Source organism: Sinocyclocheilus anshuiensis, unplaced genomic scaffold, assembly GCF_001515605.1.
Source record: "Sinocyclocheilus anshuiensis isolate Anshui unplaced genomic scaffold, SAMN03320099.WGS_v1.1 scaffold676, whole genome shotgun sequence".
NCBI lineage: Eukaryota > Metazoa > Chordata > Actinopteri > Cypriniformes > Cyprinidae > Sinocyclocheilus > Sinocyclocheilus anshuiensis.
The window spans coordinates 2,016,007-2,033,616 of NW_015558579.1; the positions used below are offsets into that span (position 1 = coordinate 2,016,007).

Consider the following 17,610-nt stretch of genomic DNA (forward strand, 5'->3'; position numbering starts at 1 on the left):
TGAATTTATTTAATACACGAGTTTCACAATTTGAGTTGAATTACTGAAATAAATGAACTTTTCCATGACATTCTAATTGATTGAGATGCACCTGTAGGCTATATGACTTTAAAATATCTTTTGAGGGTACTTTTTTTTTTCCTTTTTAAAAACATAACATAAACTTAAATGATAGTCAGTGCTCGAATTGAGGGGGGCTGGGGGGATCCGGGACCCCCCATAAGAAGTAAAAAAAAAAAAAATAGACTTTGGCGGGGTAGCCCAAAATATTTTATATTAGTATCGACAACAAAGACAAATCTGAAAAAAAAAAAAAAGTTAGGATAGTAAATGAGAATAAAGGGACAGAATCCGGGGAGTGAATTTCGAGGGAGGACGGCATTTCATTTCCAACTGGTCTGCAGACTGCAGCCAATAAATGCTTATCGGTGCGCCTCAGATCGTCAAAGCAGACTGCTTTTTTGTCATTCATTATAACAAACAAAGTGTAGAGAAGATGTAATAATAGATTCAGTGTGCAGTGTAGGGAGCCTCATTAATTAAAATGGAAGTTTGTGAGATCGCAATGAACTAAGAGGAGTGACAGTGCTTTTTAAGGGGAGTTTGCAAATGTGAAATTGAATTTACCTACAACCCAGCATTTTTTTAGAGTGTATGAACAAAATAACTTTAGACTCATTGCTTACATGTCAGTCAGATGGCTTTTCCGTCTAAAGCCCTGTTTACATATAGTAGCTGTTAGATCTTTGGAAGCTTGCATTTAAACTACAATATGGAGTTCTACTCCAAGGCCTGAAACTGGAAACCAAAAAAAAAAAAGACTAAAACCGCCAAGTCACATCACAGATGTAGTCCTAGGACTAAGACTAAACGCAGGTAGGCTACCGCACAGTGAATCTGAACTCGCTTTTTACGAAAACTACTGAAAAATAGCAAGGTCCTGACTTGTTCTCAGTCTAGAAGATATCATTTGTTTGGAACAACGACTGTGTAGATCAGGATAAGTCATCAATATTTTTGGTCTGTATTCAGTCTAGTTGTTTCTTCAAACTCAGTAGCCCACTGTTTAACGTTCAACTGCGCAACAATACTGCATTTTCAAATAGTTGTCATAATTTTCATAGTTAAACACCATTTGCATCTGACAGCTCCAGTAGCGATGCTCTTGAAAACAAGTTATCTACCCACTGATGGTTTGGGAAAGAACTAGTTAAATGTAACTAAGTTCTCAAGGTCTTATAAGCGTGAGAAACATTCTCCAGAATACAAAGTTCTCAAGGTAGGCCCTTAAGGTAGCTACTTTAAATGTGGTACTTAATTGTAAATGTATCCATACAAAAATATTAGAGAATGTGTGTGCGAACGTGCTGATATTTGATCCACAATTAAAAATGTACATAATTTCATTAAATGGCTAAATGGCGCATATTTAATAGGCCTACTGTTACAGATGTCGTTTCTTGCAGAAGACCATACCTTCAAGATCACAGGTGGCTTTTTGTCTTAATGTAGCTATGTTCATATAGGCTATTTGAATGTGGCTTACATTGATAGTTTACTCAAAAATGCAAAATTCTGTCATCATTTACTCAACATTATCATGTACATGTTGTTGCAAATCTGAGTTTCATTTTTCTGTGGCACACAAACATTTTTGGAAGTATGTTGGTTTTGCTTAGCTAATATTGACTTTCATTTTATTTATTTTTATTGAAATATTGAAATATGATTATTGTATGGGTAAAAACACAAGTGTCATTTCTGAAAATATCTTCTTTTGTGTTCTACAGAGGAAAGTAAGTCATACAGGTTTGGAATAACATGAGAGTGAGTAAATAAAGAATTTTTATTTTGGGTGAACTATACTATTAACATGGCAAACTATTTTGGAGGCTACTGTATCATGATGTTAGTTTAAGGGTCTATTTCTGCCCTGACCCTTAAAATTACACCTGTTTAACTAATAATATTTATATTACATAATTTTTAATTTTAACTTAAGTAAGAACAGATAGTTTAATTAAGTAAAAACATTGTTAAAAAAAGTTACAGTAGGCCTATGCATGTTTTTATAAAGCATCCTGAGCAACAAAACAATAATAGGATGTTGAAAAAAATTTATTTTCTTAAAAATCAGTGGAAATGCTCAAAGTGTTACAGATGTACAGATTGTTACAGTTAGACTACAGAAGTGTTAGAGTTTAAACATCTTAATTATATGATTTGTTGAATTTAATTATTGCAATTTGCAGTTAGCCCCAGCCATATTTAAATCTCATAAAATATAGATTTTTGTTGGTTGCATTTCACGCGGAAATGTTTATTTCTGTAGATTCTTCTCTAATTCCTGTTGTCTGACTCCTTGGGTTTGAGAAGTCAAACAACAAGGGTAAATATTTGACAGTGAAGAGCTCTTGGGTAGGCTGTTTGAGAGTGCACACTTTTTCTCAAGCATACTTCTATCTGTGGGTGTCTAATAGATTAAGGAGATACGAGAGGTCATTAGAAACTAAACTGTGTGCCTACACGGGGCTTTATTTATTCTTTGAGAGCGTGCGCCTAAATTCCAAGAGCGTGGCAAACATTTTATCTCACTTTATACAGGTTAACATCAATACGTGAATGCAGCATGTCGCTGTTACTAACCGGCAAACGCTATTTAGAACCGAACCTCATATAACAAAAATAACCATTTGCCTAATAAAATCTATAAAAAAACAAAAAACTGTCATTCCGAGTCTCATCTTTATCTTGACCATCGGAAGATTTAAGAAAATTACAAACAGATAATTTTCACAATTAAAAAATGTTGTATTTTAATACGTTAAAAGTTATTTTAAAAGACTTTGATTAATCGGGAGACAGCTTGAAGTTTTATGGAAACGAAAAGTCTTTTAATTCCGTTTGAAAAGGCATAACTAATAATTCAGTATAGACGTAAGCAGCTAGACGTGTAGCAGATAGTTGCCCAGATCCCGTTCGGCCCTATTCAAAACCATGACAACAAGAAACCAGGACGGATTTATTTGAGAAAGTTAAAGGACATTGTGCGGGGGCGTCAATCAAGCATTATTTCAGGACTGAACAAATGCAAAATCTTGACTGGAACAAATGCTTCCAACGGGTCTCGGACGCGGGGCTACATTTCCCTCTTTTGTTCCCGGTCGCTGGTTGGCATGTATTTGTGTTCCTTTTTTCGCCCGACCACCCAGGACGACTAGACGAGAACGGATACCCACTCTGTTTGGGAGGGTCTATGCAGTCATCCAGAGCGCACTAGGGCTAGGCAGTCTCGGGAATCATCAGAACCCAATGATATGCCTAGTGCACTTACTGGTGAGGTGCAGGAGTAAGCAATAATCCATAATGAAAAATGACTTTCTCCTTGATGTCTGGATCTTTTCCCAAATAGAAGTTCTTAGTTATTTCAGATTCCTCGCTCGTTATGAAGAAATGACCTTCTTTCTAAGTTAAACAGAACTGATGTAAAAACAAACAGCAATGTAGCCTATAGTGTAATGTCGGATATAGGTTAGCTGTAAGGAAACAACCTTTCGATTTCAAACAATTCTAGCAATAAGGCTTTTTGTGCTTTTACTGTATACAAGGGCAAGCCACTTTTCCATTAGCCACGAATATAAATTTCGTTAATTACCATGTAATAACTATCGCCCCACTGTACTGAGAGAGTGCACATTTAACCCGTGTTTGTGCAATAAAACAACAATACCCCAATAAACGAATTAGGAAAACCAACTCTGGGACGTTAATGGATCACTTTGTATGCAAATATCCGATATGTTACTTGAGCGGGAGAAAAGAAGGGAGGGCTCTTGTTGTCACTTGCCACCCAAGACGTGATTCAGCCTCAACAATTACCATTATCTGTTTCCCACTTTTCACGAATTCTGACGAATCGGTAATTATGAAGAGTGTTACCCTCCATCATTGTGAAAGTAACGGGCTATTCTTTGCCGAGTTCACACCTACCATTACAGGGATTTAAGTACACGAGTCATTGAGGTACTTAGAACCCATAAAGAGGAGAGGCCTCAAAGCAGCCACCAAGTGCTGTTTATATAAACACCGCGACATTAGTGTACACATTGTCACTTGTTGGATGCGCGTCTTGAGAACGCACAGATCACTTCAACACTGCGCGACTGAGGATAGCTCTACAAGATCGAGAACCAGTCCTGGAACTAACAGAAATCCAGCGCTACAGATGGCTATTTCTAACAAGTTCCGTTTCACTGTGAGAAGTATTTTAGATTTGCCAGAAATTGACACTGAGAGCATCGCGCACCATTCTCCAGAGGACCCCTTCTCCGTCTCACCTTACTCGTCCTGGACTGAAAACGAGAGAGGACATATATGTAAGTTCTTAAAACATTTTCCAGTCAATTTTAAGAATAGGTTTTTAAATGTCCATATCATGAGGGCTTATAATTTATTTTAGTTTGATTCACCATTGAAGTTCTACATGTAACATTTGGTAACTGTAAAGCACATACATACACATATAGTTTTTTTTTCCCTCAGAGGATAGATAAATAAAGGCTAATCATGTTTTTTTTTTCTTTAGCGTCAGACGAGAGCAATCTTGAGGCTTCACCAGACTCCACTGGACCAGACGTGCTTTCAGTGGATACAGAGCATGAAAAGCGGAAGAAGCGTCGCGTGTTGTTCTCCAAGGCTCAGACGTATGAACTGGAGAGACGCTTTCGTCAGCAGCGGTACCTATCCGCTCCAGAACGAGAGCAGCTCGCGCACCTGCTACGCCTCACGCCCACGCAGGTGAAGATCTGGTTCCAAAACCACAGATACAAGATGAAGAGAGCGCGGATAGAGTGCGCTCCGGACCTCAATCAGCCTCCAGTGCTGCGCAGAGTCGTGGTACCCATTTTGGTCCGAGATGGCAAACCGTATCAGAACTGCACTATTGATGCAGAAAAAGGAAGCTGCATCGTTCCACCAACAGTACCATCCTCACCCTTCAGCGTTCAGGGTTTCCCGTCTTTACAGCAACAAACGCCCTTTGCGCTTTTCCCCACATACCGGCACTTTACCAACACAGCGGCCTCCCGTCACCACTTCTGTGTTTGGTGAGATTCACTTAGGACCACACGAACTATTTTCGGGACTTACCCCACAGGACAGCGCATGGATTCCTCTTGATTCAAGTTGTTTTTAATTACATAAAGTGTTAGGTCTATTAAAGTAGAAACTCTCGGCGTTGATAAGATTAACAAATAAATAAATGCTGTTTGCACATATTATATGTTCTATTTAGTTGCATTTTGTGAGAGTTTTGTATTAATTGATGTTGTTTATAATTGCCTAGATAGTGTATTTTTGAACTGTTTGTGTTTGTTCTAAACCAAAAGTTTATATATCAGTGAGAAAAAAAAAGTTTCATGTTTTATACTGTGAATGATGTAGTGTCATAATTTGATGAAATTGCCTCATCTTAAAGTGTTACACGTTTTCGTACTTTATGTATTACAAAAAAAGATAATTAAATTTTTTTTTTTTTAGCAATTTATAGTTGTTTGAATTATTGAACAAAATGATTGTTGGTTTATACACATTGTACCAAATATTCCGTAAGCTTAAAATCACTTCTTTTAATTATTAATGCTTTAAAATATTTAATTTCTGCTTAGGCTTTAGGATTATTGTTTTTATTTATTTCTTTTTTTCTGCATATGTTTAATTCGTTTACCTTTGTTGTTAATCCCTTCGATTGTTACATACTGTCTGTAAAAAGGGTCTCAGACTGAACTGAAAAAGAGTACGACAATTAGCGCACAGCAAGAGATGAGTGCTTTTGTAATGTTAAGACGTCCACTTTCACCCAACAGAGAAGACCAAATAACCAGCTGAAAGGAAGAACCCTTATTTAAGACTCAACAAAGTAGGTTAGCACTGAACAAGAAATGTAGGATGCACAATGGTTATTGACTCTTGTGTGATAGTGAAATTTTAACATTCTGGCTTTTATTGTCTTTTTTACGGTACGCAATATTAATATACCGCATTAAAAGCCTTTTTGTTTGTTTTTAAGCATATTTGAGTGTTGGTTGAAGCTTTGATGACCAAATAAGAAAACAGAAGTTGTTAAATGTTCTTAAAATTGTCACCCCAACACACCTAAAAATAAATTAAGCAGCGGTTTGTCACAAATGGCACTTTGACTTTAGAAAGTGCAGGCAATTCACTGTCCTCTCCATATTTTAAAAGAGGGTGATCATTGTCGTAACATAAATGAAAGAGGCGTGATTTATCTTGCTTTCTCAATCCCGAGCTTGCCACAATTAATTCAGCGACCCAGTTAGTATCATCCTTGTCACCTGGCCTTTTGTTCCCCTCTCCCAGGCCACCTTGTACTACATATGGAGGCGACTGACCACAGCGCTCTCTTCTCTACATCTTCCCTAAAACACTTTTTTTTTGTGTCGTCCTCTGAAAGGACCATTGTGTGGTTCCCAAAGGGACCTAGACAAAATCCGCAGCGTCTCAATTCTCGTGATGTTTAATCAGTCCCGGGTGACAAATTTATGGGCTTTAACAAGACAATGGAGTTTTAAAAGTCCTTGGGTTTTGGGAGTGACAAAGACGGGCTTTTAGAGGTCTCCGCTGGTTTATGGCGAAACTTGGCCACAACAACTTGTTAGTAACATAGAACGCACCAACTGCGCTTATGAAGTTGTTTTTCTCTAAAGCAGGCCTACCTATTTGTTTCTTGATTTAACATTTAAATCATGTGCTTCGATTAATCATTTACCTTTCAAATACACTGAAAGAATAACTACATACCTGTGACCAAAAACTGATAGTTTGACCAAACCAGATAAATCTATCAAAGTTATATGAAATTTACATGTCATTACAAATGCGTTTTTATGCCCCCAGTTGGTCTGTCAGATTTCACCGTTAACTACAATGTGAAATAGCGGGGAAAGAGGCGTGACATCATCAATATGCGATGTCCACCGTTTCGGTTGCCTGGCTGTAAACGGTGCCACTCTGCCACCTTGAGGTTAACAGCTTCCTGTGGTGGGCTTGATCTGATTGCGCTCAGAGGGAAACGAATATTCCCATGCACCTCTCTGCCATAAACTGTCCCTGTACAAACGGCATGGTTGCCACTCTCCACTAGATGTCACAATAACACCGTGAGTCTCAAGTTTGAGTATTCTGCTGTCAATATTTACTGCACCTGATGAGCATCAACATCACTCCCGTTCCACCGTAAACAAACGTTCAATAAAACACATAAGTAAAAATAAGCCTCCTATAATATAATATAATATAATATAATATAATATAATATAAAGCCTAACGCCTTTGGATAAATTATGGCATTATTTCTTATATATTCATATGCATATTGAAAACATTGGCCACCCAGGTAGCGCTGAACATAATTGTCCGGACTGTCAATAGAAAAAGATATTAAAAACAATTAGCATACTACTAATTGCCGTTAATTGGCCATGATAGCCGTACTCCAGTAGAGAGGAGTGAGCCTGATTAAGATAATTAAGAGAGCCTTTTGTAAACTGGATCAAGTAGGTCGAACACCTTGAAAGCAACGTTGGACGCCCCATAGTTTTGACACTAATTGTTATAATTGCACTCGCGATTATCATCACTGGTGCACAAACTACACCCACCTGTGCTAACTTCAAGCTAGAGAAATGCGCAGTTTTCTTAGTTTAAGGATGATACATTTTCATTTTGCTTTAAAAGGTGACAAGCGTTCTGTAAAGTTGGAGTAGGCTACTGGCCAAAGATGTGAACGCTGGATATTAGCTGCTATATAAATATTCGTAATGTTACGAATGAAAATTATTTATTCTTCTTTTTTCCCGAAACTGTAAAAAAGTTGCTAATGTGTTGTGGCATTTGAGAAAACTAAAATGATCAGTCTACGCACACTTGAACAGAAAGCTTTTTCGTCTTGTCAAATATTCAGTGACCACCAGAAGACGCTGTATTCCCTCCTGTTAAACATTTGTTGGCTCATCCTAATAGCTTATGACATGTTATGTTATTCTGCGTCATGCATATCCTTTGGTCGTCTTTGTTATTATTGTGCCGTACAGTTTGTATTTTATTAGATTTATTAGGCATAGGATAAATTAAATATATACATAGGTTAACTTTTTTGTGTGTATTCCTGGCTCTTCAGAGCAGCTGCTCATTTCAGTTCCATAAGGTCGCAAAGAAACAAAGAAATACATAACGTAAAGAAAGTTGCCGTTCTCTGAAGGTGACATTTGAATTCCGGCAGCAAACATTAAAAAGCGCAGTAAAATAATAATACAAATGCGTCAGAATTTGTGTTCCCTGATTTTATATTCACAATAATCTCATAATCAGTCACCGACTAATTTTTGTGGCATTTTGGGGTCTTTAGATGAGCTACTGTAGACACTCGGAAAATAAATAGCACGATATCTTTGCAAAGAGAAAACATTGTTTTTTTAGCCTTAACTCTATTACAAATTGAAATAATAAATTAGTCTTAAACCATACACAGAGTCTTTGTAATCCCTGGCCGCTATAAATACCAAATGATCAGTGGTTCCCTTCAAAATTTGCTTAAGATTTTTTTTTTTACTTGCTGTTACATTTTGTTTAGCCGTCTAGAAGGTTGCGGCGTTCAGAGGAGACTGAATGAACGCAAAATAACTAAAGTTTACACCAAATATTTCAGTCTACAACTGGTGGATCTTACCCCCATGAGAGTTGAATGCATTTCAAGTAATTGTTTTATCCAAAAGTCACGAATACTTGGTGTCCCAAAATGTCGTTTTTGTTTTTTACTAGCAGTTTTAAATTTGATATGCTAAATTGGTGTTACTGTAAGTAAATTTATGTTAGCGCCACACATTGATTTATCCAAGCAGGACGAGGGGAAAAATTAAATTTTGTCTTGTCATTATTGTAACAGATATTAGATTGAGAGTAGCATAGGACAACGCGTTGTTTCGCAAATAGCTACAAATTAAAGTTTTATATTTGTTAAAATTATATAATAATAATAATAATAATAATAATAATAATTATTATTATTATTATTATTATTATTATTATTATTATTGGCGTTGTTGTTGTCGTCGTTTTTATTTATAATAATAAAGAAGAGTATGAAATGAAAATAGTCTGTTTTGTACAACAAAACTCTCAAAGCCGATTTCGTTAAGTCTACTATCCAACTGATATCCAGATTCGATTCTGTAAAACTGTTTATCTGTCCAGTTATACTGAGGAAGTCCTAGGGCGTCGAGACGATGCGCACTTGTAAGCAATGCATTACTGAACTTACGAGGAGTTACTTCAGGACTTACTCAGGTTATTTCAGCGTCGTTAACTTTACCTGAGAGCCTCTCGTCCTCCCGAGTTCATTTTCCTCAGTACCGCGCGTCTCAGCCAGAGTGGATGGGAATTTGGACGAGACGCTGCCTATGTCCAATAATATCAAACGGAAAGGGGCTTAATCATTTACTTGGCCTCTTAACACGCGCATATGTATTTATTTATTTGTCGGTCAGTGTTCCTGAGTCGTCGCAAGAGCCCTTTGCATGTTTGAGTACGATGGAGCGTAATACAAACACGCCTGCAATCACCAGAAGCCTCTTGTGGCTATTAAAAGTCAGTAGTTCAACTCGAGCTTTTTTCAGAAACTGAGTGGTTCTCAAAGTCTGAAGTCCGCATATAAACTCACATCAAGGGGCCCTTATAAACATCACTCCAACTGTCAATATTTCATCCTTTGCTGTGTTCTTTGCCGTTCTCGCGACCCTCGCCACCGCGAAACATACAGCCTCGCGCTGAAAATGAACTATGGACGAATTAAATTTACGCACAGGTGTTGTTGCATGCTTAAATGTTTTCGGGGTTGGGGGAAGGCATGAGTAGTTGAAGAAGGCGTAATAGAAATTGTGCGTGGGTGCACAGATGATAGCGCTGCTTTGTATTGTTGCCCTGGCTGCTGATGCCCCGCCTCTGATGGAAGCCTTAAACCTGGCACCAAGCTAAAACAAACGAAAGTCAGCTTCGAGCTCCCACTCAAACCAATTAAGGCGGACTCCAGTGCACACTCATACGTTTCCATCCTGCTGCAGCGACGGTGAAACAACAGGAACAGAGGAGCTGGCCAAAAAAAAGAAGGAGAGATTGCCTTGCCTTCTAATTTCTCCCTTTCCAACACAGAACAATGTCGATGAGCCCTAAGCATACGACTCCTTTTTCTGTATCCGATATCTTAAGTCCTCTTGAAGAGAGCTACAAAAAAGTGAGTATGGAGGGGAACAACTTGGGGCCTCCTCTTGCCTCGTACAGACAACCCCAAGTCACGCAAGCGGCGATGCAGCAGCACCACATGGGCCACAATGGAACAGTACCCGCTGCCTACCACATGACTGCAGCTGGAGTTTCCCAGCTGTCACATTCAGCCATGGGGGGCTACTGTAACGGGAATTTGGGCAACATGAGCGACCTGCCGGCCTATCAAGACGGCATGAGAGGCAGCACGACGGCCACCAGCTGGTACGGAACGAATCCAGACCCACGCTTCTCCACAAGTACGTGAGATTGACATTTTATGTCGTATTTGCAAGAACTGTTTGTGAATTTTAAAATATATTGAACATGTCAGCTACGATTTTTTTGTTTATGCTGTTCTGTAAAACTCGAACTTGACCGTATTGAGGGGAATTATGTTAAGCCAGCCGCACGTTAAACGTGCCAGGTGTTTTATCTAAACCCAAACAAACTGCAACAATTAACAAACTCTTAACTGCAGTTCCAGTGTTTGTCCTAGGAATTAATTAGAAACTAGGAATTAAACAAGAGACGATTACGTAATTGGGCACAATCGCTATATTCAGCGAATATAGCGATTGTGCCCAATTACGTAATCGTCTCTTGTTTAATTCCTAGTTTCTAATTAATTCCTAGGACAAACACTGGAACTGCAGTTAAGAGTTTGTTAATTGTTGCAGTTTGTTTGGGTTTAGATAAAACACCTGGCACGTTTAACGTGCGGCTGGCTTAACATAATTCCCCTCAATACGGTCAAGTTCGAGTTTTACAGAACAGCATAAACAAAAAAATCGTAGCTGACATGTTCAATATATTTTAAAATTCACAAACATATGATACTGAACCTGCGCTGTTTGTGTCTGCCGTTGTTGTCAAATTGCAAAGCTAAATAAGACTGTTCTTCTTGCAGTCTCTCGTTTCATGGGCTCCTCGTCTGGTATGAATATGGGCAGTATGAGCACGCTGAGTTCACTGGCGGATGTTGGCAAAGGCATGGGTCCGCTGTCCAGCACGCCTCGCAGGAAGAGACGAGTACTCTTCTCCCAGGCGCAGGTGTACGAGCTTGAGCGACGGTTCAAGCAGCAGAAGTACCTCTCCGCGCCGGAAAGGGAACATCTGGCCAGCATGATTCACTTGACTCCGACTCAAGTTAAAATTTGGTTTCAAAACCACCGATATAAAATGAAGAGGCAGGCCAAGGACAAAGTGTCCCAGCAGCAATTGCAGCAAGACAATGGCTCCTGTCAGCAGCAGCAACAGTCTCCACGGCGGGTGGCCGTGCCAGTGTTGGTGAAAGACGGAAAGCCATGTCAGGGCAGCAGCCATACACCCAACACTGGTGTACAAAACCACCATCACCAGGGGGGAAACGTCATGATTATGTCCAATAACAGTTCTTCAATGGGCCAGCATCAAAGCCAGCAGGTAGGCAGCGCCGGCCAGTCCCCAGATCTGGGTCAACACGCTGCAAGCCCCCCATCTCTCCAAACCCAGGTATCCGGCCTGTCGCACCTGAACTCTTCCGGTTCCGAGTATGGAGCTGCCTTGCCCTGCTCCGCTCTGCTCTATGGCAGGACGTGGTGACATCGGAACAGACAATAACACGATAACAAAATGACAGGTGGATGCAGATAATCTGTATACCCTGCTCAAAAAGACAATGAGAACAGTGGTTGCGCTCTGAAATCATTGTCTCCTTTCTGGAGGGAGACATGGTAAGGCTACAAGCAACACGAGGATTGCCAAATGTCAAAGGTATCGAATCTTTTATTTTGAGGATGAGCGCCAAAACACCATTAAGAAGATGGAATTATTTATATACGCTAGATTTTAAATGGAGACTGATTTAAACACTAAAATCAAATATTCTGTCATCCTGTTGGATTTGAAAAAAATGTCCCGACAATGAAGACATCTCCCCTCACAGTTAGACTGCTAAATACCTTTAATGATTTCTTATAGATTTCACTGTAAACGTAGCTTGTATATTTCTGTAAAAGTTCTGGACTGATTACATAGTTTTTAGCGATATGTAGCCAATATTGTACAAAATTTTTATCGATATTAAGGGTCACATGTTTTTCATTTTCATTGTTATTTGTACGTTTAATTTTCTTGTAACTTATATAGATATTTGACTTAAACGCAGTCATACAATCATATTAATAAATTATGACAATAATAACAATAGCCTAACAATACGTTTGTTTTAAGTTTGGGTGTAAGAATCAATCACTCGGCGGTGCTAAAAGTGGGACCTGACCAATTTAACATTTTTTTCTTCAAGAAAAATAGTTTAAAAGTCATCAAGCTTCTACACAATTAGCCATTAAATTTGTACAAGCTTTCCGAATACACATTAGAAGGTTTTTTGCTGCAGTCGCTCATTGTTTGAAATCGACAATTTCTACTGATTGTATTGGGTCTCCCTTCAGTGTGGCAGGTTTGTGGAGCTGGATTTCTGCATCACATGCCTTATGGTAAAGTGTCCATTCTACAAATAGTAATGTAGTTTTCTGTGTCGCAACACCCCTGGAGTCAAACGCCAAATATTAGTAGGCTACCATAAATATGTTGATGGAAGTCAATTTTGCGTCGTGTAAAAATGTTTATACAACTGACAAAACCCGGGATCTATTCAGGCACAAAATGAAAAACGTTTTGTGCATTTTTGCACGAAAGAATTATTAAATATTTTACAAATGCTTAGCCTATATAAAACATACAAATGTTTCATACCAATTTGATTGTAAAATCTAATTCCAACGATCTGTTTTCGATCCCAAGCTAATTGTTATTAACTTATTTAATACGCCGTATGACTTTTTCTAAGAAAAAAGTTTTGGTACAGGTTTCTTTTTGGAGAGTGCTCTTTGTCGTAAGAGAATGCGTCAGTGCAGGTGAGGTCTCCACTCCTTGAGAGAAACTCACATCAAACAAACGATCCTAAAAGCTTAACTTATCAATCACATCGCTGTACAAACAGCACCATTCTCCTAAATAACTTTGCAAGACGAAATAAACACTTATCACAGCGCCGTTCATCAATACCGTGTTTGTGAAGATCAGAGGTAAAATCACATGCCACCGTGTTTACACTGATAAAGACCGTAAACTTCTGAGGGGCGCGGTAAGATTGACGGAGGTCTCTGCTAGAACGTTTGAAAGTGCGTGCCGTATGTTTCTATGTGTGTGTGGGACTTGCTAGTGCCAATAAAAACAGATGTTGTCCACAGACAGAAATAATGAAATTAAATATGATAGAGACATCTCCATTAAACGTTTTGACCAGTTCAGAATCAAATAAAAATACATTTAAATAAATAGCCCACACACGGAAAACAAAAAAGCTACAAACTATTTGCTACACAGAAGAATCGGTTGTGGACTGAAAGGCCGTGCGTGTCTTTGACTTTCTTTCTTTCTTTCTTTCTTTCTTGCTTGCTTTTTTGCTTTCTTTCTTGCTTTCTTATAGCATCCAAATAATTTTCCCCTTATTTTTTATTCTTTTTTATTTTTTCGAAATCCAATTTGGACTTCTTTGAATTATAAACACTTCTATAGTTTTTTGCCTGCGTGATCACAGGGAATGGTAGTCTACGGCATGCAGATTTGGGAAACATAATGACCGTTTATGTGATGGCAAAATATTTATCTAAATGTTCAATTTTATTGAAATGATAAAATTCAAGTTTCGGCATTGTTTTTTTCCAAAACTAAACCATTGATATCATTGTTGCTTTTATGATATAATTACACCGTTCTCTTTCCCTTATAATTCCAAAACATACGTAGGCCTATTTGCTAAATGGACCAAAATTGTATTTCTAGAATAAGACTATCTTTAGGGCCTGAGATTAACCCCAGCGTTGTGATGGATGATAACGGTGTTCAGTCATTTCACTGGCCAAGTTTTTTTCTTTTTCTTTTTGCTTGACAAACCAGAGTTGCAGTAGCCTACATTGATTGCTCTTGATGTGTACAACTCACGCACTATTTAGCCTGATATTTTATGGGCTACACCGCTCCAACAGCTATAGTAGCTCTAATTTAACTATTGATGCAAAGCAAAACTTGTACAACTTGGCCATTAGGCCAAATGCTCGGTATGGCCCTTATTGCTGTTCTGGCCTGGGGTTTTGTACCTTTTAATCGCACATAAAACCCTCTGCATGTAGTAAACCTTCAACTGATGAAGGTATTTATGTGAAGCTCTCGCGCCAATAAGCGGGCAGTGGGGCGCGCGTTTTAATGACTCACTGATTGTAATGGCGCTCTTCTTTTCTGTGAAGGGTCGTTAAATCAACAAATCATTTTGTCGATTATGTCCGAAATTATACTTTCGAAGGCCTACAGATGCTTCTTTTACTTGCACTGATACTCAATTATATGTAACCTCCACCTAAAACTCTAAGCAATATCTGTACAATATCTAAAAATACAAGATCAATGGGAGAATACTGGGATATTATAATGTGATATTTTTCACCCAACCTAAAAAAAAAGATTTGAGAATTTTAAATATTTATTCCTTAAAATGTTAGTCAGTTTATCGTGACAAGATATAATATTTGTAACGTTTACTTCATAAGAGTAGCCTACGTGTCACTGTTAATGTCCTTTAGTATTTAGACAAATGTTTGAGGATGTCTGATATCCTAACCGTGCGTACTTTGCAAGGCTGGATAAATTGATTAACCACATACATTAAATAAATGTTCATTTTATGGGCAAGTAAGATTTTCTCTTTTATCCGTTGTGCCAATTCAATCATTTCCCACAGCAATCTACCGGCGCCAAAAGAGTCTATTAGGATTTCGGGGATTCGTTTTGATAGAGCTCCTCTGAAAGAGTCCAGATTACATTAACATGTCTGAGGCTCGGTGTGTGGTCTTTGTGTGGCGCTTGTAGCTGTTGAAAATGACTTGTTGGAAGCGTGTATGCTCTCATCACTCTCACTCAACACACGTTGCACAACTGCGGACTGTCCTCGAGGCTTTGGGTGCAAAGGTCCCAGTCACCTCCCTGCAATTAGACCCCAATCTCAACGCAATCATATTAGAGTTAGGGTTTCTGAGGTTCGTTCCCTGCTTATTCTACAGTGTAGTTCGGAGAAAGGGGTTAATATACACTATCTGCATAAATGGCGTATTTTGTGTTGAATCTTATAGATAAACCACAAAGTTTGGACTCTGGTATCGACAAAAAATAATAATGCATGTTTAGCATTATTCATATATTTCATTTAATAATGTTATCAATACATTATTAATAATTAGATGGATTTAAGAGCAATGTCCTACTAAGAATTTTAAAGTGTAGAAAGAAACATCGTGTTCACGTAAATGTAAACATCAGAAAGGCCTAAGTGTCAGATAGAACAAATAAGCCTTTATGCTTAATAACCAATAATCATGGCAATTGATTTTACTCAAGCGACCATCTTTTATTTACACCGCTCGCTGACTTGAAACACAAAACCTCTTTCAGCCACACCTTCGAAAAGTAAGGTTATGCAATGATTTGCCCACATTATGTAGTATTTTTAGTTCGCATTATGTCATTTGCTCTGGAGCTGTCCGGGGTGCTGAAGTTTTTTTTTTCCGCCAGCATTGCCATGTAAACTATACTTAATTAATTAAAAAAAACTTTATTTCCAAACACAACAGTTTCAAAGTAAAATTGTATAACTTAAAACCACAAAAGTAGTTTTAAATGAAATGCTTAACTGGACAATTTAGCTACAGTCCGCAGCAAAGTCAGGCGAGAACGGTCCAAAATCTGTTCAAATGACAGAACATGATTCTTTTAGTTAAATATCCAACACCACGTTTCAGCATGGTACAAACTGTATTCTTGACACAACAGCACAAGATATAAGGGGAATGAAAAGGCAACTACTGCAAAAAGGAAAAACACTGCAAGACGCTTAACATTGCAATAATTATAAAGTCTTATTATAAAGACTTGACCGTTTACAGTTATACAGCCAAATAAAGCAAATGTGTCATTGTCGGTATCGTTGCACTGAGAACTTGAGTCTTTAAAACTAAAGAATAGTACAAGCCTCTGCTTAAAATGGACAAAGAAATGTTCTTCGATAGAAAACTCCAACTTTCGAATGCATACACATCTTCCATCTAAATACATCTTAAATGGGATTTGTGAAAGCAAAGTAACAAAAAGAAATTATGATGAGCAAGACTGGTTTTCGTGTACGACTTCCAACACCTCATTCTTAGACCAGCTTCATCTGAGTATGTGCATGACTAATGGCACAATTACACATCCTTTAGTAAATCTTATTGTCAACTAGTAGAAAAAATATATTTAATTGTCCAGCATAGTTGTCCTGCTTCTTGAGGCCATTGTGCTGCGAACGCAGACGTGGGTCATTTGCAAGAAGAAATACTTAGCATGCAGCGTGGAACACAAGATGCGGTAATACTTGACCTTTCAGTGTAATTGTGGCACCAGTGAAATGCAGCGCATTCAGCCTTATGTGAATGGAGCCTTTCCCATCCAATGAATAAAAACGGCATTTTCATACCTTCCTATTTCTTTACTGTTTTTAATTTTGTTTCTTCTCAAAGAAAATGACATTTGTAATGGCAGTGTCTTTTAGAATCCTACCATTTAAACTGTCAAATTTACACCGAGGCAAATTATCATGAACTGCAGAAATGTTCCGAAAAGAAAATATCTCATTTCTTGATAGCTGTAGGGAAAGATATTACATTTATGAATCACCCGGATAATGACAGTTTGATCAATTGTTTTATTTTGCTTTTAGCAGAATCTCGAGGACAGCCAACATTCTGTAAGACTGGGGAGTCCTAAATTAAATATTTCTGCTAAATGGCATTCAAATAAAAACAGAATTGCTTACAACTAGGAATATGAAACCATGTTTTAAGGCAGTTTTTTCCTGTGTAAGGTAATATAAACGCTCTTCTTGCTTAAGACTTCAGACATTATGCTTAATGATTAAATGCATCGAGTATGCTCTATATCAGCCCTGCATGGTTGTGGCCCATTTCTGTCTGTGAGATTTTGGGGTGTGCAAAGAGAGAAAACAGAGTAAGTATGTAACACGTCTTCCGAAATAACAAGCTTCTGTGAATAATGTTTAATATTTTAATGTTCTGCAATGTCGAAGTGGCTCGTGCTGCAGCACGCGGGTCATGACTCAATAATGAAATTCTGAGCAGACAAGAGGCGCTCCAGCGCAGTCTTATACTGTACCAGCGGGAGTCCTTTGGTGATCAACGAACC

At 38.2% G+C, this 17,610-nt stretch overlaps 2 protein-coding genes across 2 annotated transcripts; both read left to right on the forward strand.

Annotated features, from left to right (window-relative positions):
- Positions 1-4,163: 4,163 nt before the first annotated feature.
- On the forward strand, positions 4,164-5,121 carry LOC107679766 (homeobox protein Nkx-2.8-like). Its single transcript, XM_016475404.1, has 2 exons — positions 4,164-4,376; positions 4,586-5,121. The coding sequence occupies exons 1-2, from the start codon at positions 4,226-4,228 to the stop codon at positions 5,107-5,109; spliced, it is 675 nt and encodes a 224-aa protein (XP_016330890.1). The 5' UTR covers positions 4,164-4,225; the 3' UTR covers positions 5,110-5,121.
- Positions 5,122-10,228: 5,107 nt separating this feature from the next.
- LOC107679765 (thyroid transcription factor 1-like) lies at positions 10,229-11,919 on the forward strand. The gene is made up of 2 exons (XM_016475403.1): positions 10,229-10,595; positions 11,246-11,919. The coding sequence occupies exons 1-2, from the start codon at positions 10,229-10,231 to the stop codon at positions 11,917-11,919; spliced, it is 1,041 nt and encodes a 346-aa protein (XP_016330889.1).
- The last annotated feature ends 5,691 nt before the right edge of the window (positions 11,920-17,610 follow it).